The sequence below is a fragment of the Acomys russatus genome, chromosome 4 (assembly GCF_903995435.1).
Source record: "Acomys russatus chromosome 4, mAcoRus1.1, whole genome shotgun sequence".
NCBI lineage: Eukaryota > Metazoa > Chordata > Mammalia > Rodentia > Muridae > Acomys > Acomys russatus.
In genome coordinates this window covers 15,296,580-15,321,761 of record NC_067140.1, presented here as the reverse complement: position 1 = coordinate 15,321,761, position 25,182 = coordinate 15,296,580, and the positions used below count along the sequence as shown (strand labels likewise).

Genomic DNA, 25,182 nt, shown 5'->3' with positions numbered 1-25,182 from the left:
GGCACCAGATCTCGTTGTAGATGGTTGTGAGCTACCATGTAGTTGCTGGGAATTGAACTCAGGACCTTTGGAAGAACAGTGCTCTTAATCTCTGAGCCATCTCTCCAGCCCCATGCTTTGCTTTTTAAAAAGAGATTTGGTGGCACACGCATTTAATCCCAGCACTTGGGAGGCAGAGGAAGGTGGATCACTGTGAATTCGAGACCAGCCTGGTCTACAAAGCGAGTCCAGGACAGCCAAGACTACACAAAGAAACCCTGTCTCGAAAAACCAAAAAAAGAAAAAAAGAGAGAGATTTGTCCATTTAAAAAACTGTTATATATGCTTGCTTGCATGAGCTTATGTATGCCATGTCTGTGTAGGAGCTCTTGTAGGTCAGATTTGGAATTTGAGTGATAGGAGGTTGTGAACAGCTATGTAGGTGATGGAAACAGTGTCTTGATGGCCAGTTTGACCTTGCTACTTAACGGTCATTGAAGATTTTTATGTTACCTGTATGAGATTTGGCTGCGTGTGTGTGTGTGTGTGTGTGTGTGTGTGTGTGTGTGTGTGTGTGTACATACATACATACACACACACACACACACACACACACACACACACACACACACACATATATATATATGCTTCCTGTCCCCCTTGTGTGGAGTGCCCTTGGAGGTCAGAGGAAGACACGAGATCCCCTGGAACTGGCGTTAAAGTTGTGAGCTATGGCACTTGGAACTGAACCCAGGTTTTCCAATAGTCAGTGCTGAGCCATCTCCCCATCCCCTTGCTTATTATTCTTACAGAAAACATCTGCGAGCTCCAGTGCAGATGAAAACCTCCCTGGAGTGAGTGAATAGGTCTTTTCCATTTTCTTGTTAAGCTGACCTGGGGCAGGAGCCAGGGAACAAAAACATTTGCTCCGTAACCTGCAATTATCCCCTTGTGGCACAGGCTGCAGCCTGTGTGCTTTGCTGCAGGGCCGTTCATACTTGAGACTTGTGGGAGAGAGAGAGAAATCAGAATCCATTTTACCTAAAATTGTTGACTTCTCTTTCTTAAAAACTTCCACATTTGGTATATTATTTTTGTGGAGGAGAAAACAGAAGCCACAATGGAGGCATGTGATTGACAAGGTCCCTGAAGAGAGCAGAGTCACCTGGTTGCCCCTTTGGTCCTGAGGACACCCACTTGGGGTGAGGCAGGGATGGAGCCTGGGGGAAACATGAGCTATCAAAGAAACAAAAGCAGTAGCAAAAATGCCCAGCTGGGCCCTGGTGTCAGGTTGGGTTACCTGTTATATTTAATCCCTGAGTTTGGGCTTGACTTTTTTTTTTTGTTATTGAGATGGGATATTGGTAAATTACAAGGCTGCCTTGAACTTGCAGGCCACAGTACATTGAAAAATGTACCATTTAAAGAGATGCCAGCCATGATATTTCTCCCTGGACACTGAGCAGACCACCCAAGCCCTTACAGTTAGTAGAACAAGGAAGTAACTGGTGGTCCGGGATGATGGAATTGTTTGCTTAGAAGGGATGGTCAGAAACACTGATTCCAAAAAGCTCCAAGGCCTTCCCTGAAAGAAAGGGTATGGGGCAACCAGACATCTGCACAGCGCTGACTTCTCCTCCTACTAAAATTGAGGGGAGAATCTCTGAGACCTTTGTCATTCTGGAGGCTCTAGCCATTCAAATAGAGACCTGGGGTGTGGCTCCCAGGGTTAGCCTTCTCTCACCCACACACTTTGTTTAAATGTACGTTGGTGTTCTGCCTCTGTCTGTCTGTGTGAGGGTATCAGATCCCCTGGAACAGGAGTTATAGACAGTTGTGAGCTGCCATGTGGGTGCTGAGAATTGAACCTGGGTCCTCTGGAAGAGCAGCCAGTATTCTTCCAGTGAATCATCTCTCCAGACCCCAACACTTTAAAAAAAAAAAAAAAAAAAAAATATATATATATATATATATATATATATAAATATATAAATAAAAGACAGGGTTTCTCTGTGTAGCCTTGGCTGTCCTGGACTCGGTTTGTAGGTCAGGCTGGTCTTGAACTCACAGTGATCCACTTGCCTCTGTCTCCCAAGTACTGGGATTATGGGCATGCGCCACCACGCCCAGCAGGCCCAACACTTCTTTTTTAAAAATTAAAAACAAAACGAAGGGGGGGGGGGCAAATGATAAGGTTCTGGGAGGGGGGTGATATGAATCATAAGGTTCTCCTTCCTTTTCATGGATCCTAGGGATCAAAGGTTACTTACGTAGGCCTTAACCAGCTGGCCATCTTGTCAGCCCTTGTTTTGTCTTTTGAGACAGGGTTCCTCTCCCTAGACTGCCCTCAGTCTCACTGGCCTTCTGCCTCCGTGTCTGGGATTACACAGGCTGCTTTGCCTGTCCGTATTATTAGAATCTGCAGCATGTAGCCAGCGTGAGCTCTTGTTGGCGGAGACAGTATTTTCCTGACAGGGAGCTTGTCTTATGTAAATGTGATCTCTCCACAGTATCCTTGGGTTTGATGAGAAGGGATCTTGTCTCCCTGTGGGTTTTGAAGGGCACAGAGCTGTTACTAGGCCATGTGACAGTCACCACTCGGGCTACTTGGGGCTGCTTCTGCACGCTGTTCTGTGTGCAGCTTTGCTGTGTTCTTGAATGTCTCATTCTAGAGCCTAGTTTCCTGGTACTGTCTCACAGGAGGATGTCTGGTTCCCACCAATTGGCTTGCCCTTTCCTTTTTCTGTCATTGTTGGTTCTGATTAAGTGACAGACTTCCTGGCAGGATGCAGATACCCTGCCCTGAGCTTCATGGCTTTGGGGAATCTCAGAGATACGTTGTGCCTTGGAGATAGACTTAAATAAATGAAGGATAATTTTCTGTGAATCAAATCTAATTGCTTCTACCCTCCAATACCTACTATTTAAAGCACTCCAGGGCAAATTGCCAAACCTATATCAGCTTTGTCAATTTGGACTGATGCATATTGGGCCCTTCACTGCTTTTGCAAGTAGTGGCCGTGTTGCCACCTCATACCAATATGTTGGGACTCTTAACTCCCAACTCCATTTTACAGATGAGAAAAATCGAGGCGGGGAGTTGGAGAGAGGCATGGCTCAGGTCATGCAGCTGGTTAATGGGGGAGTTAAAGGGGGGAGTTAAAGTGTGCACTCCGGTATGCTTGGGCCAGCCAGTCATTAACTCTTAGGCGCTGGCTCTCAGCGTTTGCCCTTTTAACGCAGAGGCAAGTGGCCTTACCGCTGTTACACCAGCTACAGCCGTATTTAGTTGGGAAACTTTGGCCATGTAGTGGGTTTGTGAGGTGTGTGATGTTGGTATGTTGTTCTTGATGTACTTGTGCAAATCACTGCTAAGAAACCACCTTTGTTTTGAAACCCCACTTGTCTTTCTTGCCTACATTTCAGTCAGAGCTAAGACATGGTCCGTTTTACTATATGAAGCAGCCACTCACCACAGACACTGTTGATGTTGTACCGCAGGACGGACGGAATGACTTCTATTGCTGGGTTTGTCACCGGGAAGGACAAGTCCTTTGCTGTGAGCTCTGTCCCCGGGTTTATCACGCTAAGTGTCTGAGACTGACATCGGAACCAGAGGGGGACTGGTTTTGCCCTGAATGTGAGGTTAGTTCCCGATGAACAAATTCATTACCTGCCTCATTTCCTCTCCTTTCTCTTTTCTTCCTTTTATTTAAAAAAAAAAAAAAATTCAAATAATCCAAATAGAGGGAAAGAGAAATGTCTTGCCTCCTGCCTGCTCTACCCTGGCCAACCCCTCTGGGGACCCACCGCCTCTGCGCTGGCTGCAGTGGGGCAGCTCTTGGAAAGACGTGTCGCCGCCTTGCCTGTCCCCGCTTCTTCACGAGCCTTGGGAACGCTTTGAGACCTGCCGCTGTGCGTCTGCTGCTTCTGCCGTGAGCACCTTGGAAGGGACCTTGTAGATCTGTAATGGCTGACGCCTTTTGAAAAGATCCTGTGCTGTTTCCTCCCCTCCTTCGGCTTTGACTCAACAGTAGCCCTGGCTGGAAAGACCACTCTGGTGTGTGTGTGTGTTCCACCTGGTAACTGTCCCATTCTCTTTCACGCAACAAGTATCTCTCCAGTGCCTGTTAGGTATCGGGAATTCAACAGCACATTTGACAGAGTGGATAACCTCTTCTTCTTCTTATTTTTATTTTGGTCAAAAGAGGACAAAATCTGAAAGTTACTTGTAATAGAAGGTGGAAGAAAAGTAGGAAAAAAAAAAATGGACAGTGGATGGGAAGAAGAAGTTGAGGCTTTAAGAGCCCAGGCCTGGGAAGGTCACACCGAGTCGAGGAGGATCCAAAGGGGAGGACATCTGGGCAGAGGAAGCTGCAGGTTCTGGCTGCAGCCATGCGAGCTAGGCTGAAGGCAGCTCACCCCACGTCTCACCAGCGGCGAACCCCTCATTAAGCCGACCGCTCCAGCTCCCACTATTCCTCGAGGCTCCCACTGTGATGCTCTCTGCACTGCTCAAAACAAGAATGCCATTCACACAAATCACTCCATGTAGACCATCTCTGGGATGCCACCGTGCACTGAATTAGATCCTGAGGAAGCTTTCTGTGTGTGAGAGGAAAGCATCACCCCGATGTGTATAGGGGGGAGAAACCCAACCCAAGGAGATGTTTACAGTACCACTCTTTGGTGGAGAAAGGAGAACAAGAAGAAATATGTGGAAAGAAAGTAGACTTGAGAACAGATGACGATGACATCAAAGGGGTGTTCCGCCTCTGTCACAGCAAAAGCTGGCTGGGGTTACTCCAGACAGATGTGCTTGGTCTGTACTGGCAGTTCTCTCTGTTCAGAGCTGGCCTCACTTCCCCATAGTTTTTTTGTGTGGCCTTGAGCCATCACTAGGTTTCTTCCCTCTTCCCTCAGTCACCAAATAGAGATAGGCTTGCCTTCCCTGCAAGCAGTGGCCGGGTTGAGGGCTATCTGAGCCGGCAGAGTTCATGACCAGTCCATCGGGGAGAGCAACCAGTGAGGTAGGGCTGGCCCATTTGTTTGGAGCCAAGCTTGCTGTCTTACCATGCCTCTGGCGCCACACACCATGGCTGCTGGAGGCTCAGGTATCATGTGTGGATAGACAATGGCCTAAGAGAATGGCTCACCTCTCCTAACTTCTCTTTTATCAAGCGGAAGATTTCTCTGCCCACCTCCCTGCACCCCCTCCCCCCTCCCTACCCCCCAGTATCCTCCAGCTAATTTGCCCTTGGGCTCTTTGGTCAGCATTGCTCACCAATTTCCCTGTTGAAAAAGCTTGACTGGGGCTTCTTATGTTGTGGTAACCAGTCCCTGCCAGGAAAGGGTGTGGAGTAGGGGTGGGAGGGAAGGACAGAATGGCAGGTGGGCAGGTGACTCCCTGTATGTAGACTCCGGATATATAGGACTCTGAAAGAAATCGGATTCACGCAAGTAGATGTGCTTGCTCTGTGTGTAGGTTGGGCCCTCAGTGTCGTCTCTCCCCCCCCCTCCCCCATCCCCCACCCCAATGAGTTGGAAAGACAGCTGGGAAAATGAAGTGGAGGAGCCGCCCGGTGCACTGTGCACCGTTGTCACTTTCTGAGTGACTCTGTGTGGCCCTTTCCTTGACAAGCAAGCACACTGGGAGTTTGTTGGAAGGCCCCAGAGATGTGACAGATGGAAACTGATTCCAAATTAATTGGAGAAAGCGTCTCATCTCTCTTTCTCAGACGGGCCAGAAGAGTCCCTGACATCTTAGGATTTGCTATTTTTGTTGTCGCGGCCACATAATCCTCAGAGTCCCCGAGATCTGGTACGAGGCTTTTGCAGCAGTCTGGTTACAGTTGTTTACCTGGGCCGTTTCTTTGATAGGAGTCTCCCAGATGAAGTGACAGTTGTGCACTTGTGAGCCTGGTGTGGTGGCGCACACACTTGTGAACCCATTTGGGAGGCTGAGGCAGGGGTATTAAGAGCTTGAGGCTAGGCTGGGCTACGTGAAGAGAAAAGAGGAAGGGAGGGAGGGAGGAAGAAAGGAAAAGGAGAAGAGACAAAAGGTAAGGAATGGAAAAGGGAAAGAAAAGGGGAAGGATCAGCCGGGCATGGTGGTACACATCTGTAATCACAGTACTCGGGAGGCAGAGGCAGGTAGGTGCTTCTCTGTGTGTTCGAGGCCAGCCTGGTCTACATAGTGCAGTGGTCTTAAAACAAGGAAAAGAAAAAGGAGAGGCCGCCTCCTGCAGGACGTCCTTGGGTGTAGAGATTTGTGTCCCGTTTCTCATTGGCTGACCCCTCCCCTGATTCTTCCCTATGGAGCTCTATCCCGTTGTATCAGCAGCTGCTTTGAGAATGGCTGTGCTAGTCTCCTCAGCCATAGCCCAGGGCCCCAAGAGGATGTGGATGAGCACACATCCTGTGTGACAGTTCCCTCCAACCACTCTCTGGTGGCCTTTCTTTTCACAGTTAAAAAAAAAAAAAAGATTATTAAAAAAAAAAAATTCCCTTTGTGTAGCCCTGACTATCCTAGAACTCACTCTGTAGACCAGGCTGGCCTCAAACTCGGAGATCCACCTGCCTCTGCCTCCCAAGTGCTGGGATTAAAGGTGTGCACCACCACCGCCCGGCTCACATTCAATTCTTAAGACCCAAAGGTTACAATCATGCCATCATCCCAGGTCCTGATCGGACCATGGTGCCTCCAGCAGCCTCAGTCTTTTCCTGACACAGTGTATGTGGATTGGCGACTTAAATCTCTGCCCCGGATCCAGTCCATGTTGATCTGGTAGTTCGGAGACCTTTCTAAGAGCAGAATGGGAATTGCTTTTTACATATGAATGCATTAAAAAATAAAAATAGAAGGAGAATAACTACATTGTCAGTAACGGCCTTTTTTCCCCCTAACGGACCTGTGTGTGTGTGTGATTTTTGACTTGTAGAAGATTACAGTAGCAGAATGCATCGAGACGCAGAGCAAAGCCATGACAATGCTGACCATTGAACAGCTGTCCTACCTGCTCAAGTTTGCAATTCAGAAAATGAAGCAGCCAGGGGTAAGAGTATTCCCGCTGCTGTGAGCCTACTGACGGCGGTGGCGTTTGTTCTGTTCCTTTAATGTCCTACGCATGCCCCGGTGGCCTTGCTTTTCACAGACAGACACATTCCGGGGACCTTCCTGTTTGTCCAGACATAAAAGATGATATGATATTCTGTCCTGAAAGAATTTAGTGAGAAGACAGCAGAGAGTAGGCCGTGAGGTCAAACTCACAATAGTCAAAACCCCATTGTCCACTGCAGGCCTTAGTGAAATTCTGTGGGAGCAGAGTGTAGCCCAGTGTAGTGAGGCTGAGCCAGGGAGCTCTCCATGGTGGGTGAGGCTGTAAGGTGTGTGTGGGGGGTCAGGCAAGGTGTGTACCTTACAGCAGTGCCCTCCTGAGGGACCCCACTATGCCAGCACTACTGTGGTTGGTATGTTTACTATGATGGTTTCAGGAAAATGTGAGAAAAATGTCTCTAATTTTTCTGGGGGCACTGGAGAGATGGCTCAGCAGTTAAGAGCACTGACTTCTCTTCCAGAGGACTGGGCTCAATTCCCAGCACCCACATGGCAGCTCACAACTGTCTGTAACTCCAAGATCTGACACCCTCACACAGACATACATGCAGGCAAAATATCAATGGACATCAAATTAAAATAAATAAATAAATTGTTAAAAAAAATTTTTTTTTTTCTTGGTGGTAATGCGTATTGAACCCCAGGGTCTTGTGGATGCTGTACCTATCCCCAACCCAAAAATATACCAGGTTTTAAAACATAATATTTAAACCCCGTCTTGGTGGCACATGCCTATAATCCTACCGTCCTAGCACTCAGGCAGAAGTTCAAGGCTATCTTCGTGTCCTTAACAGGTTTCAGTCTAGCCATGGCCACATAGCAAGACTTTGGCGTGGGCGCATCTTAACCATGACCCCCGTCCCCCCTCCCCCCAATTGCCTCAAGACATTAAAATGATCCCTTACTGCATTTTTCCTACAGATGAAGTAAAGGAACATTTGGGCAGGGTCCCCTCTTCTCTGTTCGCACAAAGCAAAGCACCCTATGGTCTAGTGAAATTCGTGTTCTAAGTGAAAAGAGCTCACCTATTAAACCTCTTTGAAAAGGAGCAAAACCATGGCCAGTGGGGCTGTCCCAGCAGAAGATGGTTGCTGCAGAGTCTACCGATCAGAGTTCAACCCCCATGCCTGTGCTCTGTATGACTTCCTCAGGTTGTCCTCTGACCTACACACACACACACACACACACACACACACACACACACACACACACACACACACACACACACACACACACACACACCCAGGCTCACAGGCTGGAGCCCCCACACATACAATAAGTAAATAAATAAATAAAAACAAAACCAATACCAGGCTTTTGCTTTGAGCCTTATTCTGAAGTCTGTTGTCACATGGGGGAAAGAAATCCAGATCCTTCCAGTTGGCTGTTGTTAAAACGGGAAAGCATTTCCCTCTTCAGTCCCAATCAGTGGGAGTAAAGTGCATAGCTAGAATTTGGTACAAAGGAAAAAAAAAAAGGAACGTTATATTTTGACTGTGGAGTGATTTTTGGGTTGAATGTGTAACGAGTTGCTTCTTGATTCCTTTTGGTCTAAACTGGGCCTGCTAAAGACGGTTTATAAAGGGACCATCTAGAGCAGATCCTAATCTATGTTAGGCGAGTCTCAGCCACTGAGAATGATATATTTTTATGTTTCTCACCCTAAATCATCTTTCTTAACGTCTTTATTTATTTATTTATTTATTATTTTTCTTGTTTTTTTTAAAGATTTATTTATTTATTGTGTATACAAGATTCTGCCTGCATGTGTGCCTGCATGCCAGAAGAGAGTACCAGATCTCAGTATAGATGGTTGTGAGCCACCATGTGGTTGCTGGGAATTGAACTCAAGACCTTTGGAAGAATAGCCAGTGCTCTTAACCTCTGAGCCATCTCTCAGCCCTCTAACATCTTATAATAGTCAGACTTTCATTCTAGGTGACGGTATAAGTTAGTGTTAAGCCAAATCTTTCAGTGTTTTATATTTTGAAAGGGGTGTACACAGGTGCCCAAGGATGCCAGACAAAGGCATCGGATCCCCTGGAGCTGTAATCCCAGTGGTTGTGAGCTGCCCTGTGTGGGTGTTGGGAACCATCTTGAGTTCTGTGGTATAAGAGTAAGTGCTCTGAACAACCAAGTCCCCTCTTTCTTTCTTTCTTTCTTTCTTTCTTTCTTTCTTTCTTTCTTTCTTTCTTTCAATTGGTTTGGTTTGGATTGGTGTTTCTGGTTTTTTGATACAGCGTTTCTCTGTGTAGCCTTGGCTGCCCTGGACTTGCTTTTGTTTTTGTTTTTTGTTTTGTTTGTTTGTTTAGTTTTTGTTTTTCGAGACAGGGTTTCTCTGTGTAGCCTTGGCCATCCTGGACTCACTTTGTAGACCAGGCTGGCCTCGAACTCACAGCGATCCGCCTGCCTCTGCCTCCCGAGTGCTGGGATTACAGGCATGCGCCACCACGCTTGGCTTTTTTTTTTTTTTTTTTTTGACTTGCTTTTGTAGACCAGGCTGGCCTCAAACTCACAGTGATCCACCTGCCTCTGTACCTGAGTGCTGTGATTAAAGGCGTGCGCCACCACTGCGCAGCTAGCACCTCTTTAGCATTTTTAAATTGAGAAGTAAATATCTACCACCCACGCTAACCATCTATTGCCCCTTAAGTGAATCAAGATCAAAACAAACTCCATCCATCTGCCTTCTTAAGGAAGGAACAGAATCTCGCTTTGTAGGTTGTCCCCCAGGTCACACTCAGTGCTCATACTTAGGGGACATTTTCTGGTGAAGTAACTTCTCAGTACCACTTTACCCTCAAGGCAGTTTGTGCTGGGGTGTGGACTACACAGTAAGTGTCTGGTAGAGGTCCACAGTGTGTTGTAGTTGTCAACCTTGAAGGGAGAAGGCAGGGACTGTGCACTGAAGTCAAAACAAATAGCAAAACCAGACACATTCCCAGGGGCCCAGAGTTCTATGTAAGAGTGCAGAATTAGGAGATGGGTCACCTTGAGCTTTTTGAGGTCACCTTGTGAAAGTGGGTCTGGCTCTAAGCACCCTAAGCATCCTTTGCTGGGTGTGCATGGATTCAGAGCAGTGACGGCCTTTTGCCTGTTTGCGTGTCTCTTTCTCTTACAGACAGACGCATTCCAGAAGCCCGTTCCATTGGAGCAGCATCCTGACTATGCAGAATATATTTTCCACCCCATGGACCTTTGTACCTTGGAAAAGGTTGGCCTCTATCATAGGGACTGGCCGTGGTAGCACAGGTGTGGAGCCTGCGAAGGCTCTTCCCTCCTTCCCCTGCCGAGCACCAGTTCTGGACGTCAGTCCGATAGCACTCCCTGACTTGCGTGACCTTCTCCGGGCGGGGGCGGGGTGGGGGAGCAATCTCAGGGGATTGTTGAGATCCACTGGCAGTGTTTTTGAGGGTTATCCTAGCTTCTGAGAATTAGCGATTTGATTGATTGGCTCCTCACTTCCTCCTTCTGAGGTGCTAATGAGAGCAGCAGGAAGGAGGAAGAAAAAAATGACATGTTTGGAAACCTTCAGATTAGCAGTAAAGGGGCTTTCTTAGAACCGATTTCACTCGGCCCATCAGGCTGTTTCTTTAATGCCTGAAGGTGGTTTGAAGAGTTCGTGCTAAAATTCCGTGGTGAAAATCACACTTGAAACACTTCAATTGAGCACACCTTCCTGTGCAGATTTCCTGGCTCAACAGCTAAATATGTGTTCGAAACACATCTGTAAAGGGCTGGGGCTGGGCTGGGCCTTGTTTTGGTAAGAAAACAAAAGTACCCACAAGGAGGAACATGATGTCATCATTGTCTGCAGTGGCAGTCCCCCCTACAGCAGTAGATCACATCAGCTTTGGAAAGTTGCACAGACCCCTATGGTGGTATGCTGGGGAGAAAACATTAAACAAACGACAGGGTTGGAATCCTAGCTTCAGGCTGGAGTGAGGTGTCCTCACACTGTCAAACCTCAGTTTCTCCTTCTGTCAAAACTTCACTGGCCTTTTTGTGAGATGCACGAGACAGCGTTTAGTGGCTTTATTATTCGCCATATCCAGCTGTATGGAGTGTGCCATTCATTGGGTGACGCTGCTGGGTAAATGACGGATGAGACTGTTCAAATCCCCGTGATAACTCCCAGTGCATTTTATAGGGTTATAGATCTTGAACCAAATAGCACCCTGGGATATGAGTCGGAGAGCACTGATTAATCCAGCAGATGGCTCCTATGAAAGGTGCAGGGAACCCAGGTGCTAGCACTGCTGCCTATATAGACTTCAATGGTCATTATGGCCTCTGGCTTCTTCTCCCAGAATGCTAAAAAGAAGATGTACGGCTGCACGGAAGCCTTCCTGGCCGACGCCAAGTGGATCCTGCACAACTGCATTATTTATAATGGGGGTGAGTAGCTGGGAAGGGGGGTTCGCAAGGAGGAGAGAATGCCTCGAGCGTGGCACAGTCTCCTGTCCTTTGTTAAAACTCAGGTTTGTTGGGCTGGAGAGATGGCTCCGCATTAAAAGCACTGCTGCTCTTTCAGACAATATGCTGTTGGCTTTCTGGAGTCATATGTACATTTCCCACCCCCCCACCACACAGAATTTAAAAGAACTATAACATAAGGCTTATGTGGCTGGGAAATCTGAGTTTCCAGTTTCTGTATAAAAGCTAGGTGTCATAGCACATGTCTGTCACCCCAGCACTGGGAACTCTCCAGAGTTCTCGGATCCGTGAATTGCAGGTTCAGTGAGGGACTCCGTCTCAAAACACTTGGAGGTCGAACCTCGAACACACTTGATACTGAGCTCTGGCTATCAGACCATTACAAATAGTAATGAGCTCAGGTGGAGGCACGGAGTGACCTGCTCCAGCCAGCCTGGCCAGTGGTGTGGGGTGGATGGAGGACAGAGGATCACACGGGGCTGCAGATGCTGCCATTGCAGACTTCTTCCTGTCCACTGCTGCTTATTAGGTCCCGTAGCTATGTGTTACGTGTAGGTAATGAATAAGTGCATATTCCTGTGGGCGACTCTGTGTGTGTGTGTGTGTGTGTGTGTGTGTGTGTGTGTGTGTGTGTCTGTGGCCTGAGGTCGACCCCAGGTTTCCACCTCAGAAGCCATCCACCTTGGTTTCTCTTTGTCTTTTGGGACAGTGTCTCAGGCTTGGGGTTGGCCAATTAGGCTAGAATGACTGGCCCGTTGAGTCCTTATCCTTTCGAGGCCAACAGTTAACTGATGGAGCTGGCTCATCAGCCCAGCAAATGTACAGTTTCTGAAAAATACTGTCAAGGACCAAAGAGAAAGAGAGCACAGCCCTTTGGCCATCTTGACCCCTGCTTTAGTGCAGAAGCGAAAGGCTTGGTGTTGGCCCGGAGGGTGGGGGCGGGGCAGCCGCGGCAGATGCTCAGCTCATTAGCTAAGAGCTCCAGGAGGGGCAGGGACTCCTGGTTTCAGCTTAGTCATTAAGTAAATGAGACCTTTCTCAGCCGTTTTCCTCTAAAGCTTTTGGTGGAGTCTCCAGGCAGGCACCAGACGCTCAGTTTCCTTCTTGGGTTGTGTTCTGGGATTTCAGGGCCGAGGAAGGCTCCTTTCTGCTAATTATAGCCTTGGAGTACTTGAAGTACCTCACCTATAGGGAATTCCCACCCCAACTGCTCAGATACAAGATGATGACCAAGCTTTGGTCCTTGATAGAGCAGTTTTAGCCATTAAATGGTGAATTTGGGGGGAGGGGCAAGTTAAAGCGTTGGCTAATGCACGTGTAATCGCGAGGCAGCCGGCTTGCTGTTTGCCTTGGGAATAATCTCATTTTCTTTTATCCTTAGGAAATCACAAGTTGACGCAAATAGCAAAAGTCGTCATCAAAATCTGTGAGCATGAGGTATGTGTCTCCTGGCTTCTTGTGGGTGGCTCCTAGAGGCACGGGGCGGGGCTCAGTGGCTGCTAGGACGTTTGTTATCACGGTGTTGTGCACAGCATCTTGTCAGTTCAAGCACATGAAAGCAGGAAAGAGGGAACCCCGATGTTAAAGGAGCCCCTTAGTTCAGCAGTGAAGATGGGGGTAATTTTCAGCCTGAGGTTGGGGCCAGGTGCGGGGGAATCCTGGGACTTCTGGCTTGTCAGTTGGTCAGTTTTGACCTTGGCCCCCCACAGTTGCAATTGAGTCGGTCCATGAGGTGATTCACAGTTCATTCCTCTTTGACTTAAGAAAGTCTCTTATCTCTTTCTCCACTTACTGATGGATTGCTTGAAAATAGAGTCTCATATGTAGCCCTGGCTGGCCTTCTTGAGCTTGCTGTGTAGATCAGGCTAGCCTCTGCCTCTGTCGTGGCAGGAGTAAAGGTACACATCGCTACGCCACCACCCCTGCCACATCGCCTGACCATGGTGGTGGTTTTTTTGTTTTCGGTTTTTCTCTCCTCTTTTCCCCAGTTTGATTGTGTGGTTCCCAAGCATGAAATTCCTAGATAAAACAGCTTAGACCTGACGTCAGGGGATTGGACATCTCTGCTAGTGGCTGGCTATTTTCTGACTCCTTTTCAGAACAGCTGTAGCAGTGTGGATACCAACCTACAGGGGAACTAGATGGCAGCGTGTGTGTGTTCTAGCACGAGAAGTGCTGGGCTTTTAAAAAGATGTATTTGTTTCTTTTTATTTATGTGTAGTGTGGGTGCCTTTGTGTTTACATGCCCCGTAAGCATACAGATGCGTGAAGGGACCAGAGGATAGTCCTCCTTCACTGGAGTCACATGTAGTTTCAAGCTTCCTAAGGTGGGTGCTGGGAACTGAACCCAGGCTGTCCCTTTAACCTCTTGAGCCACTGCACGAGCCCATCTAAATTAAAAAGTGTACACGTGTCTATTTCCTCCGTGTGATCATGGGGCAGGACCGTTTTACAATTGTTCTTGTTTGCGTTGTGTTGGTAGCAAGTTGTGATGGGCCCGGCATGGCATGATGAGCCTTTGGAATGTTAGGAGGAAGCGCCCCCCCCACGCTCCCCCCCCCATTTCATTCATTTCCTCACTCGGTCCCCAATTCAGCTGGCTCAGGAAGGATGGCATGTGTGCCACAGGATGAAAATGTATCAACCTGCTACATACACGGCCCCTGCATGGCAACCGGAGGCAAAGAGCAACACAAGACTGCCAGCATTGGAAGATAATAACTGCTAGTGTGTTGAGGAGACTCATATAGGCTTTGGAGATCTGCTGCCTGGGTTCAAATCCCTGCCCCTACCTGTGCCACCTCGAACTCTAGGTTATTTGCATTTTTAGGACTTCATGCTTGTCCTCGGTACTTTAAAATGAGATGACAGCAGTCTGACCCTGTCCCAACCATGGAAGACTTAGACGGGTTGTGTTCAAGGTGGTTTGGCCAAAGATGCCACAGGTTGTCTTAGTATGCTGAATCTGTGGAGTTAGCTGCTGTGTGGATTCCATGACTGCTGATGAGGTGTGGGCCTAGCGTCTGAGACCTTTTCCTGAAGCCTCTGGACTAGCGAGTGGCAGAGTCTAACTGCAGGTTGAGGCTGTTGGTTCTAAAGTGTGCTGTCTTATCTATCTGAATGCACCATCTTAGATATGCTTGTACTCCCAGGACAGACCCAGGAGAAGCCCAGGCCTTGCTGGTCAGTCAGTTTAGCCAAACTGGTGAGCTCCGGGTTCAGTGAGAAGTCTTGTCTCGATAAAGTGACTTCAGAAGATACTGTTGTTACCCTCTGACTGACTGACTAACTTTCTGTCTGTCTGTCTGTCTGTCTCTCCCCCTTCCCTCTCTCTCTCTCTCACACACACACACAACCAAAAAAAAAAAGAAAAAGAAATTAAGCAAACTCTGTCTGCACCTCTATGAACCTACAGTCTCAGTACTTGGGAGGCTGAGGCAGGAGGATCCCTTGCTCACTTAGAGGCCAGCCTGGGCTACCTGATGAAACTCTGTTGCCCTCTCCCTGCCCTCCTAATACAGAAGAAGACAATCTGACCTTGAAATAAAAGCACAAGCACTGAAAAGTTATCAGGGATTGATTGATTAGGGCTGGGCTGCCGGGCCTGAGGCTCCACACTCAAATGTCTCTTTTGCTTTGCAGATGAACGAAATTGAAGTGTGTCCAGAGTGTTACCCACCTCGCTGCTTGCCAAAAAAGAGACAACTGGTTCTGTGAGCCCTGTGTAAGTTGGACACGATTCCTTGGTTTCCGTTCTAGAACTCGGGAGTCTTCGGGGAATACGAAGATGGCCATCTCCAGGGCTTTCTGAGATGAGATTGTGGAGTTCTTATATAAGTTGTTCGGAAAAAGTCGGGGCCGAGAGGAACCAATTGGGTTTGGGGAAAACTTCTTGGGCCGAACCGGTTTTGGTCCCGAGTTAAGCATCCTGGTAACTGGGTTGACATGGCAAGTGGGACGTGAGTCATAGGATGTGTCAGAACTGTGTCTGCAGTTTGCTGTGTCACTTTAAAATTGGTTTGATTCCTGTTTTAAGACCTTTGGACATACATCCCTGGAGGACTTTTTCAGTCTCTCCAGAGAGATTAGTGATACGGGACTCAAAGCCGCCCTCATGGAATTGCCTTTCTCCCACAGTATTGGGCATTGGTTAAATCCAGTATGTTGTTTTTTGTTTTGTTTTTGTTTTTGTTTTTGTTTTTGTTTTTTTTGAGAGACAGGGTCTCTTTGTGTTCGCCTTGGCTGCCCTGGACTCGCTTTGTAGACCAGGCTGGCCTCGAACTCAACTGCCTCTGCCTCCCAAATGCTGGGATTAAAGGCGTGTACCACCACGCCTGGCTAATCCAGTTATGTTTTAAAACAGTGGCTCTCAGCCTTCCATACAGCTCCTCCACACTGTGGGGAACTCCAGCCAGGACATTATTTTGTTGCTATTTCCTAACCCATCAACTTTGCTACTGTTGTGAATCATAATGTAAGTAAATAAATAAACATCGGTGTTTTCTCATGGCCTCAGGCGACCTGAGACCCATAAATTGAGAACCACTGTTTTATAGAGTTGTGTGCATTGTGGGGTGGAGGCACTATGGGTGAGGGAGAGGCACGGTGGAGGGTGCCAGAGGGCAAGACAGGACAAGCGACTATTAAAACATAGCTCAGGCCCCTTCTTGCCCTCTGGAGATAAATATCTGTGTAGCCACAGCACCCCGGGGACAGGGAGGGGAGCCCCAGCAAACGAGTGTGTCTCCTGTAGCTTCTCACCTACATAGCCCCACATTTTTGTCCAAACTTAGCACGGAGTGGGTGGTGACTGCTTCTGTAGTGCCTAAAGAGGCGGATCCTCTTAACTTGTGGGTCATCCCAGGACCCCAGCCTGATTCTGTTCGCTCTTTCAGCTTTAAGCCCTGCCCCAGCCCTGTCCAGGCTGCACACCTGCCCGGGGAACACCTTCCTCAAGGGACCTTTGCCTGCAGCTGCTCTCTTCTCACGCATGGCTTGTGTCCTAGTTTGCCTTCTAATATACTGTGATGAACGCTGTGGCCAGCCTGGGGAGGAAAGGGTTAATTTCATACTGTAGTCCATCATTCAGGGACTAGAAGACAGGACCTGAAGCCCACACCACAGAGGAGAGCTGCTCACTGCCTTACTCCTCATGGCCTGCTCAGCCCTGTGTTAGTCAACCCAGGACCATTCACAAGGGGCTTGGACTCCCCCTCGGCGCCCCATCAGTCATCAATCAAGGAAATGCCCCACAGATTTGTCTACAGGCCAGTCTGATGAAGGCCTATTCTGACTTGTGGGTCTCTCTTCCCAGATTACTCTAGTGTATGTCAAGTTGACAGAAACCTCACCAGCACAGGGTGTGTTCCTTGCTGTGTCTCCTGCCCACCCCCCACATTCAAATTAACTTTCAGACTTTAATGTGTGCATTGCTGCCTGATATAATGCTAACCCTGCATTTTGTTCTTCTTCTAGAGCAATCCGCACCCTTTGGTCTGGGCAAAACTGAAAGGGTTTCCATTCTGGCCAGCGAAAGCTCTGAGGGATAAAGACGGGCAGGTTGATGCCCGTTTCTTTGGACAACATGACAGGTGGGAGTTTCAAAACAGGCTCTGAGCGGAACTCTGGGTAATCGCATCACTTATTAAAGGTGGTGGAGGGTCTGGTGTCCGCTGTTTTGAAAAGTGAATTCTACCTTTTATTAGTGGTGACAATGGTTATTGTTATACTTATTGCCATAAGGATTTGTTTTTGCATTAACATTTTATTCTGCAAATGATGTGTTTACAGAGGTTTTTTTTTTTTTTTTTTTCCTGCCCAGCTTGGGGAGGGGTGGGCCTCATTCTCTCCCTATAGGTGTGTGAAGAATCTCCTCTCTGGTTCTGTTGATGGATCTGGGATGAGTTCCATGGCTGTGTGAAGTGTTGCTGTTTGATGTATAGTTATTCATTTATTTTGTTTTCTGGAGTAAATTAAACCTCTGTGCAAATTGCTTTTAAAAGTATTTGCTTTCAGGGACCGGAGGTAGTTTCCCCAGATTGCCACTAAAAGAGGCTCTTAGCATTAGATGGAGTTGTTCCCCCACCCCCACCCCCCTTCCTCTGTTTCTAAAATGGGAAATGACAGGGGGGGGGGTTGATGTTTTGACAGTCATGAGCCCTCCTCCCCAGCCTCCCCGCCCTCCCCTTTCCTTCCTGCACAGGCTGAATGGAGCTGTGGAGTTAGTTATTCCAGCGAACAGCAGCTCCCTTTGCCCTGGCGCCCCGCCTTCTCTGAACAACAGGTAGTCAGAGACACCCTTCCACGTGCTCCCTTCCCTGCAGCCTGCCTTATGACTAAATGAAGCCGAGACTCCTCCAGAGTCCACCCCGCCCAGCATTTTGAGAAGATATGTGAATGCCTAGGAGAAAATACAATTTATTTATTTATTTTTTATTTTAGTGATACCAGCATCTGAAGATAGAGCTCACTTGATTTACAAACCAAACAGGAGGGAAAATCTCGATTTTAGTGAGATTCAGTTTAGTTTTGCTTTAAGGCAGGGTTTCTCTGTGTAGCCCTAAAGAGGTGGACTTGCTTTGTAGACCAGGCTGGCCTGGAAGAGATTCAGCTTTTTTCTTTCTTTCTTTTTCTTTCTTGGTTTTTTGAGACAAGGTTTCTCTGTGTATCCTTGGCTGTCCAGGAACTCACTCTGTAGACCGGGCTGGCCTTGATCCACCTGCCTCCGCCTTCGGAGTGCTGGGATTAAAGGCGTGCCCACTACTGCCCAGCTCACCCCTCCCCCACACCTTTTTTTTTTTTCTTCGCAGGGCCTCATGTAACCCAGTCTAGTCTCAACTTGTTTTATATTAGGAGAGACTTCCTTCCTCCACCTCCTGAGTGCTGGAGTTACAGCATCTTGACACTTGGGAATATGTTGTTGGGGGTCAGACCCAGACTTCTGCATTCTAGGCTAGCCCTCTACCAAGTGAGCTCTCTCCCCACCCTTCCTTTCCCGTTCTGTGGAAGTCATCCTGAACTTCAGCATTCCCTCAGTTGAGGGAACGCGCTTCCTCGGGCTGTTTGCGTGCTGCAGAGCAGTAGCGAGTGGGCAGACACTGCTTTGCTCCCTGTCTGTAGGGAATGCTTGTTTGGAAGACACTGGTGGACCCGGCTTGGGGAGCAGAAGCCAGTGGAGGGCTGTGACTGAGAAGCTGTGCTGTAGTTGAGTGGTTCAGACTGGGTGCTGGCTCGGAGGAGAGGAGTGTAAGGATTTGCTTTCTTGTTTCCAGAGCAGGAGGAGCTGGTACCTGTCTTCCCTGACCCATCTCATCACAGAACACTTGAGATGGTCATCATCTTAAGGGGTTGAGAGACTTCTGTGGGGCAGCGCCGTAGACTTACCTACCCAGATGCATGTTATCGTGTGACACAGCAGATGTCCCTATTTACCAAGTGGACCCAGAACCAGGAGCTCATGATTCCGTGCCTACTGTGGCCACCCTGCTAACCTGCCACTGAAGGTGGCCTTGGGGACAGGCAGGCCCCGTCCTTGGTCCTGGGAGCCGGCCAAGAGCAGGCCTTCTCTGTTTGCTTGCATGAGCTCTGGTCCTTCTCAGTGTTTTCACGTGGAAGGGCCAGGGTGTTTCCATCACTGGGAGCTTGCGTGTGCATTCTCCCCAGGGGAATTCTTGGTTCTGGGTGAGCACTCTTCTCTCCCCAGACAGGGACTTTCGGTTTTTCATGTAACCCTGGGCTGTGCCAGGGACTTTTTCTGTTTTGTTTGTTTTGTTGTTTGAGAGACGAGGTCTCTCCGTGTACCTTTGGCTGTTCTAGAACTCCCTCTGTAGACTAGGCTGGCCTCAGACTCTGAAGAGATCTATCTGCCAGTCTCTGCTCCCCTTGTCTTGGGACTGCAAGTGTGTCATTACACCTGACCTGAGGCGGAGTCTCTTTTTTTTTTTAGGTTTTTCGAGACAGAGTTTCTCTGTGTGACACAGTCCTGGCTGTCCTGGACTCGCTTTTGTAGACCAGGCTGGCCTCGATCTCACAGCGATCCTCCTGCCTCTGCCGCCCGAGTCTTAACGTCAGCCCAGGGTGGCTCATCCACAGGCTGCTGTGCTAAGATGTGGGGAACTGTGTCGTAAGAACCCACGGCAAGCATACAAGGGTGCCATACTGTCGCATCACTTGGTAGCACCAAAGCGACAGTATCGACATGTGAGCTGGGGTCTGGTGAGCTGGGACATGTGAGAAATGTCCCAGAACCCCACACTGGGATCCTCAAGTTGATCGGCCTGAGAATGAGCCTACAGAGCCTTGGGGCAGAGGCCATTGGATTGTCTGCAGGCTTCCTCTGTGTGCTTTTTATCTCTTTAAAGGATTGTTTGTTTGATCTTAGACATATGTACCATGACCTAAAATTATAGGAAGTCTTACATCAAATGGTTGCAAGGCTTAAGAAATCTCCCTGCTAGCCATCCTGTGCCTCCTGTGTAATTGAGTAGGCAGGTTAGCCTGGAGCAACTATTTCTTTTGCCTCCACCTCCTGCGGGCTGCGCTTACAGGCTACCCCATGTGCCCAGGCACCAGGCATTTTGCCACCCTTAGAAGGAACTGCTTTCACTTCCGTCTACGTGATGAGGAAACTGAGGCACAGAATGCAGTTCCTTGCCCCAGGGTCACTCAGGGCACTTAAGGCTATTGTGTCCCCAGCACATACGGGGAGCTGCTCACTCTTGCCACCCCGAAGTGGTATGCTTGAGGGTTCCCACTTGTAGGCAGGTCTTGTGCTGACCTTTGCGTCTGTACAGGCCTCCTTTCTCATGCCTCACTTCCTCTTCAGATGTAGGAAGTCAGTGCCAGCTACTGATGTGCTATAAAACGCCATAGAGTTTTCCCACTGCTTCTTTTCAAAGGCCAGGGAGACCAGAAGAGCTGGGTCCAGAGTCCTATGTGGGCGCTTTGGTCATAGCTGGGCAAGACTCTTCTCCTCCCCAGCCCCCACCACATCCCATGGCTTTATGCCAGGTTTAAGTTTGAGGTCCAGGAACCCTTAAAGGTCTCCAAGGAAAAGTTGTGAGCTAGGTGGAGGCTGCAGAGTTGGGAGCTGACAGTTAATAAGATGTCCTGGTGGGCCTTCTCCACAGGAGCAGTGGCTAGCGCGTTCTCAGACCTTCTGTGGTCGAGGTGGCTGCTGGTCTGGAAAAGTACCACTGTCGCTTTTGGTTTCAGGGTCTCTGCGAAAGTCCTGGGGTGTGGGGGTTGCAGGAGAAGGATGGGACTTTCCCGGAAGCAGCAGGTGGAGCATGTCCACCCCAAAACCAAATGCTGCTTATTATTAAGAGTTTACCCCGGGGAGCCGGGTATGGTGGCACACGCCTTTAATCCCAGCACTTGGGAGGCAGAGTCAGGTGGACTGATGTGAGTTCGAGGCCAGCCTGGTCTACAAAGCGAGTCCAGGACAGACAAGGCTTCACAGAGAAGCCCTGTCTCGAAGTGGGGGTGGGGGGGGAAGAGTTTACCCCAAGTTTACTTTCTCACGTTCTGCCACGTGTGGCTCTCAGGGAGCTGAGGCAGGAGACTGCTGAGTTGCAGGCCAACCTGGACTACACACTGAGGTTCTGGAATGTGCACCTCCTTCTAGGAATGTATCTTGTAAAGAACAGTCCCGTTTGGAATTGCAATCAATCAAAAGAAGGTCCTTGTCCGTGTGTGGCAAGATCCAGGAAACACGACCTCCTTCAGATGTCTCATGAACTCTGCCTGTGTTTCTTATTCTGAAACAGTACAAAACCGAGGGGATTGTCGTTTTATTTAATTTTTGCTCTTTACACTCATTTCTTTATTGGTGTGTGTGTGTGTGCGAGCGTGTACATTATGGGTACCACAGAGCTGAGCCTGTGTGGAGGCCAAAGTGAGGGGGTTCTCTTCACGTGGGCTTTCTGATTTTCTGAGCAGGTCGCCAGCCAGGCTTGGCAGCAGTGCCTTCACCTGCTGTGCCATCTTGAAGACTTCCATTGTATTTCTAACAGATTAAGATGCCTAAGTGTGTGGAGCTTTTTCACAGCCTGGCTAGGTTTTTTTTTTTTTTGTCGTTGTTCGTGTTCCATCCTTAATACCTCCGTGAAGTGGATCATTTCATTAACCATTCAAAACAAATCATTTATTTTAAAAAAAGGAGAGCCCACATGTAAGGATCTTGGCAAGTGCCCTCCAGGCTAATTTGGTTTGCATTAAGAAAATTAAAAAAAAAAAAAAAAAAAAAAAAAAGAAAGAAAGAAAGAAAAGAAAAGAATAAACAATCTTGGAAATGAAGCTGACTCAGAGTCTCTCTCTTTTGCCCTCCTAGAGCCTGGGTTCCAATCAATAATTGCTACCTCATGTCTAAAGAAATCCCCTTTTCTGTGAAAAAGACTAAAAGTATCTTCAACAGCGCCATGCAAGAGATGGAAGTTTATGTGGAGAATGTGCGAAGGAAGTTTGGGGTTTTTAATTACTCCCCGTTCAGGACGCCCTACACCCCCAATAGCCAGTACCAAATGCTGCTCGATCCCAGCAACCCCAGCGCCGGCACTGCCAAGACAGACAAACAGGAGAAAGTGAAGCTCAGTTTTGACATGACAGCGTCTCCCAAGATCCTCCTGAGCAAGCCCCTTCTGAGCGGAGGCGCCGGCCGCAGGATCTCCCTGTCAGACATGCCTCGCTCCCCGACCAGCACCAACTCTTCTGTGCACACGGGCTCTGACGTGGAGCAGGACCCCGAGAAGAAGGCTCCCGCCAGCCACTTCAGCGCGAGCGAGGAGTCCATGGATTTCCTTGATAAGAGCACAGGTTAGCCCCAGTTGGGAGAGTGGGGTAGGAGGCCACTTGGAGCACTCTGGCGTCCTTGGGTGCCTCACCCATGGTGCAGGCAGCCAGGTGCCACAGCCGTCATGGGGCACTGTGATGGACTAGGTAGATGGGTAACAGGGCCCCAGAGATGAGGGAAGTGTTCCCAAAGGCCAGCTGGGGCTATTCTTAGAAGCGGGTGGAGATGGTCAAAAACCCTGCAGGGCTCTGGGCCAATGTTAGGGCTGCTTGACTGTTCACAACAGGGTCCTGTGACTGTTGGAAGCTCAGTTTTCGATACATTCATGTGTCAAGGTGAAAATTGGTCCTTCTGCCCAGTTATTACACTGGTCGCCTTTTGTCAAACTCTGTGTTGTATTTCAGAGATGACAACTGGTCTCTAATTCCAGGCTTTGCACTCAGCTAATGTGGCTTTCGGCAATACATTTAATGTCGTTATGCCTTAGTCTCCCCCACCGTTGCCATGGCAACCATAGCTGGCTACCTGTAACCTCTCTCGAGGACAGAATGAGTCTGGACCCACATCGGGACAAGAGCAGTATCCAGAACAGTGCTTGCCATGGAATTATCTTTCTGGTGATTTCTAATCTGCTGTCTGAGTGGATCTGAGAAGAGATACAATGAAGGGGTGATTTAAGTAGAACGCTTATTTCACAAACAAAACCGAGCCAGACATTTAATATTTATACATTTTGTTTTATTTTTCTGAGATGGTCCAGGCTGGGATGACAGGTGTGCTCCACCACAGCTCCCCTTTGCTCTCTGGTTCTGCATTTAAAAAAAAAAAAAAAAAAAAAAGACTTGTATAGGAGTATAAGAATGCCATGCGGTGGTGGCGCACGCCTTTAAACCCAGCACTCGGGAAGCAGAGGCAGGCAGATCTCTGTGAGTTCGAGGCCAGCCTGGTCTACAAAGCGAGTCCAGGGCAGCCAAGGCTACACAGAGCAACCCTGTCTTGACACCCCACCCCCCTACCCCTCCAACAATACTCTCAAAAGAAGAAAGAAGAGGGATGGCATTCAGAATTGTTATGCTCTCACAAATTGCACCCCTCACTGTGTGGCGCCCACAGTTAAACACTTGGATGTTGGTTCCGTGCTTTGGTCATGGCTACAGCTGTGGACATCGATAGCTGAGTTTCAATAGAACTTAGCTGGTGTTGGACGATGGGTAATGAAGCCTGAATTTCTTACAAGTGCATGCTTTAAGGGTGATTGAACTGAGCTGAAGAGACAGCTCTGTGGATAGGAGCCCTGGCTGCTCTTGCGGGGGAGCTGGATTCAATTTCTGTCACTCACATGGCTCACAACTGTCTGTAACTTGAGTTCCAGGGGATCTGATGATCTCTTCTGACTTTCTGGGGCACCAGGCATGCATGTGGCGCGCAGACCTAAATGCAAGCAAAGCACTCATATATAGGGGCAGAGAAGAACTGTTGTGTGCCCCAGTGTTCTATACTGTTCTTAAATAGGAGGCCACTCAGGGACAGGGAACAGATGGGGTCCGTAGGCCCATAGATCCAGGTTTGCCGCCTCTCCCTGTAGACTACAAAGACCAGAAGGGACTCTGTCAGCTCTTCATGTGGCAAATTGCCAGGCCCTAAAGCCTGGCCAACTCCCTCCTGCCCTCTGCTGTTAGCAGTGAAGGCAGAAGCCAGAAGCTAGTGCGGGGAGAAGAGGGTGTACATTTTCCTTAGACACCCCCACAGCCAGGGAGAGTACAACCTGGGCTCCCCACAATCCCAGAGAAGTTTATCATGTTATAAAGTAGAGAAACCACGGAAGCAGCTTTCAGAATCCACAGCGTCTCTCCTGTTGTAATGGAGTCTCTTTACATATGAGAATGTGTAGGGATGTATGCCCTCCCCCTCTTTTTGGGTGGTGACAGGTTGTCCTTAAACCCACAGAACAGAGGATTTGCCTGCCTTGGTCTCCCTAGTGCTGGGATTAAAGGTGGTGAGTGTGTGTGTGTGTGTGTGTGTGTGTGTGTGTGTGTGTGTGTGTGTGTGTGTGTGTGTGTGTTTCGTTTGAAGGTCAGAGGACAGCTTGCAGAGGGCATCAGGCTCAACAGCAAGTGCCTTTACCTGCTGCAGCCTCCCACTGGCTCCAAGACTGTCTTTTTCCTTAGCAGACTCAGTGACTCGGCCTGTGTCTTTTGCCTTGAGAAGCAGCCCTCTGCCTGGCAAGCAGCCTATAGCTGTCACAGCTTTGGATCCCACTACTTTGAACACAGTGGCCCCTCACCTCACCCGGTTATATGGGCCACTTGGGCAGCCAGCCTTCCTCAGCCATCAGCCTGTCGGCGTTTACTATTTCCTAGAGACCCCAGTGAGAATGTTAATGTGTCACATGGCACCGCCCTGAGCCTGCAAACCCACCTGAGATAATGACGCTTTGGTCTTGGCCTCCCACTGCGGGCTTGCTGTCAGGGAGAAGGCAAAGTGTTCTCACAGACTCTGGTTTATTGTGAAATCAATAGTTGTCATAAAATGGCTGCCCGTGACAAATACTAAGTCACTACTAACCCTCCCTCCCATGGCTGTCTCTCCTGAGGAGTTACATGGCACGCTGTTAAGTTGAACCTCATGAAGGGAGTGGAGTGTGATTGACAGGTGATAGGATCAAGGGAAAGCAAGGTACCTGTCTCATTATGACCTGCTTGGAAGTTGTGCTCATGCACAGTGGTGTGTCATGCCTCCCCAGATGCAGTCACACTTAGAATGTGTGTGTGTGTGTGTGTGTGTGTGTGTGTGTGTGTGTGTGTGTGTGTGCGCGCGCGCCTGTGCGTGCATGGAGGTCAGAGGACATCTTGCTGCAGTC

The 25,182-nt window shown here is 48.7% G+C and overlaps 1 protein-coding gene across 1 annotated transcript in view; it reads left to right on the top strand.

Annotated features, from left to right (window-relative positions):
* Positions 1-25,182, top strand: part of Zmynd8 (zinc finger MYND-type containing 8) — a 101,534-nt gene that overhangs the window by 37,925 nt on the left and 38,427 nt on the right. The window contains 9 exon segments of the mRNA XM_051143814.1: positions 3,406-3,624; positions 6,921-7,034; positions 10,218-10,310; positions 11,407-11,494; positions 12,915-12,970; positions 15,176-15,211; positions 15,213-15,257; positions 17,009-17,124; positions 21,864-22,345. Coding sequence (XP_050999771.1) covers positions 3,406-3,624; positions 6,921-7,034; positions 10,218-10,310; positions 11,407-11,494; positions 12,915-12,970; positions 15,176-15,211; positions 15,213-15,257; positions 17,009-17,124; positions 21,864-22,345 — 1,249 coding nt within the window.